The sequence below is a fragment of the Alligator sinensis genome, unplaced genomic scaffold (assembly GCF_000455745.1).
Source record: "Alligator sinensis unplaced genomic scaffold, ASM45574v1 scaffold1575_1, whole genome shotgun sequence".
Classification (NCBI taxonomy): Eukaryota; Metazoa; Chordata; order Crocodylia; family Alligatoridae; genus Alligator; species Alligator sinensis.
Genome location: NW_005843253.1, coordinates 80,015 through 81,466, shown reverse-complemented (window position 1 = coordinate 81,466; position 1,452 = coordinate 80,015). Strand labels below are relative to the sequence as shown.

The window sequence follows — 1,452 nt, the reverse complement described above, 5'->3', positions numbered from 1 at the left end:
TCATTCACCTCTGCCCCCCTCCACACAGGGCGATGGGCTGGAGCTGGAGTACGAGATGGTGCTCACCAACGGGAAGTCGTTTTGGACACGGCACTTCTCTGCCGACGAGTTTGGTGCGTTCTTTGCTTGGGAGTGCAGGTGGGGAGTGAGGGGCACCAGCAGGGCTGGGGGTCCCCCTGTGTTCCCTGGTGGGGGGGGAAGCGAGTGGAGGAGGCATCATGGCCCCCCCAGCATTCACTGCCCCCCACCACCACCCAGGCATCCTGGAGACTGACATCACCTTCCTCCTCATCTTCATTCTCATCTTCTTCGTTTCCTGCTACTTTGGCTGTGAGTGGGGGGGCACGTACCCTGTGGGGGGTCAAGGGAATCAAGGGTGGGCAGGAAAGAGGGGTGCTGGGGTGAATGGGGGACCCTGGCTGGAAGGTCATGACCCCAGGGCCCTGGTGGCGGGGCGGTCCCTGCACTCTGCACAGCTCTGGTGGAGTTCAAGGGGGCTTTTCTGGCCCCGCCCCCAGCCCATCCGTCTGTCCCTTCCTCTGCCCTTGTCCTTGTCCCTGCTCATCTGTCCTGCCTCAGATCTGCTCAAGGGGCGGCAGCTGCTGCACACGACCTACAAGATGTTCATGACGGCTGCTGGTGTGGAGGGTGAGGCTGGTGGGGCCGGGGCTGCGGGTTGGGAGTGAGGGGCAGCGGCAGGGCTGGGTGGGCAGGGGCCGTGGGTTGGGAGTGAGGGGCACCGGCAGAGCTGGGTGGGCAGGGGCCACGGATTGGGAGTGAGGGGCACCGTGGCGGTGGTCTCACTGTGTTTCCCGCCCCCCCAGTCTTGAGCCTGCTTTTCTTCTGCATCTACTGGGGCCAATACGCCTGTGATGGGGTCGGCAATGGCAGCCTCAAGATTTTGGGTAGGTGCTGGGGTTGTGTGAGGGGCAAGCGTGAGCTCAGGGGACCACACGTGCGAGCAGCCGGCAGGTGAGAGGGGCAGCAGCTCTGTGCGACATGGGAGACCCCCAGCACGTGACCCCCCACCCCTGCTTCATCCCATGGCCCCGTGCGACATGCCCCAGGCCCTCGTGCGAGCATCCCTGTGCAGTGTACATGGGCCCTGACTCACCCCCTTTCCCCTTCCCCAGCCAAGCTGCTGTTCTCCATCAGCTTCCTCGTCTTCCTCCTGATGCTGATCCTTCTGGGCAAGGGCTTTACTGTCACCAGGTACCCAGGCACCTGGGTTCTCTGGGCACGGGGTGGGGGTGGCCCAGATGCCTGGGTTCTCACCCCCTTGCCCCCCACCAGGGGCCGCATCAGCCACGCGGGCTCAGTGAAGCTGTCGGTCTACATGACGCTCTACACCATCACGCACGTCGTCCTCTTCATCTATGAGGCTGAAGTGAGGCTCGGATGTGGTGGGGGCAGGGCTCTCCCCCCCGCCCCGTTGCCCCACTGACCCCCTCC

The 1,452-nt window shown here is 64.4% G+C and overlaps 1 protein-coding gene across 1 annotated transcript in view; it reads left to right on the top strand.

The window, feature by feature from the left end:
- Nucleotides 1–6: 6 nt before the first annotated feature.
- TMEM145 (transmembrane protein 145) overlaps nucleotides 7–1,452 on the top strand; it is a 6,614-nt gene continuing 5,168 nt past the window's right edge. Inside the window, exons 1-6 of the mRNA XM_025194593.1 lie at nucleotides 7–113; nucleotides 259–330; nucleotides 580–648; nucleotides 825–905; nucleotides 1,134–1,212; nucleotides 1,294–1,387. Of these exons, the coding sequence (XP_025050378.1) occupies nucleotides 56–113; nucleotides 259–330; nucleotides 580–648; nucleotides 825–905; nucleotides 1,134–1,212; nucleotides 1,294–1,387 (453 nt within the window). The 5' untranslated portion in view covers nucleotides 7–55. The remainder of the gene's footprint in view (nucleotides 114–258; nucleotides 331–579; nucleotides 649–824; nucleotides 906–1,133; nucleotides 1,213–1,293; nucleotides 1,388–1,452) is intronic.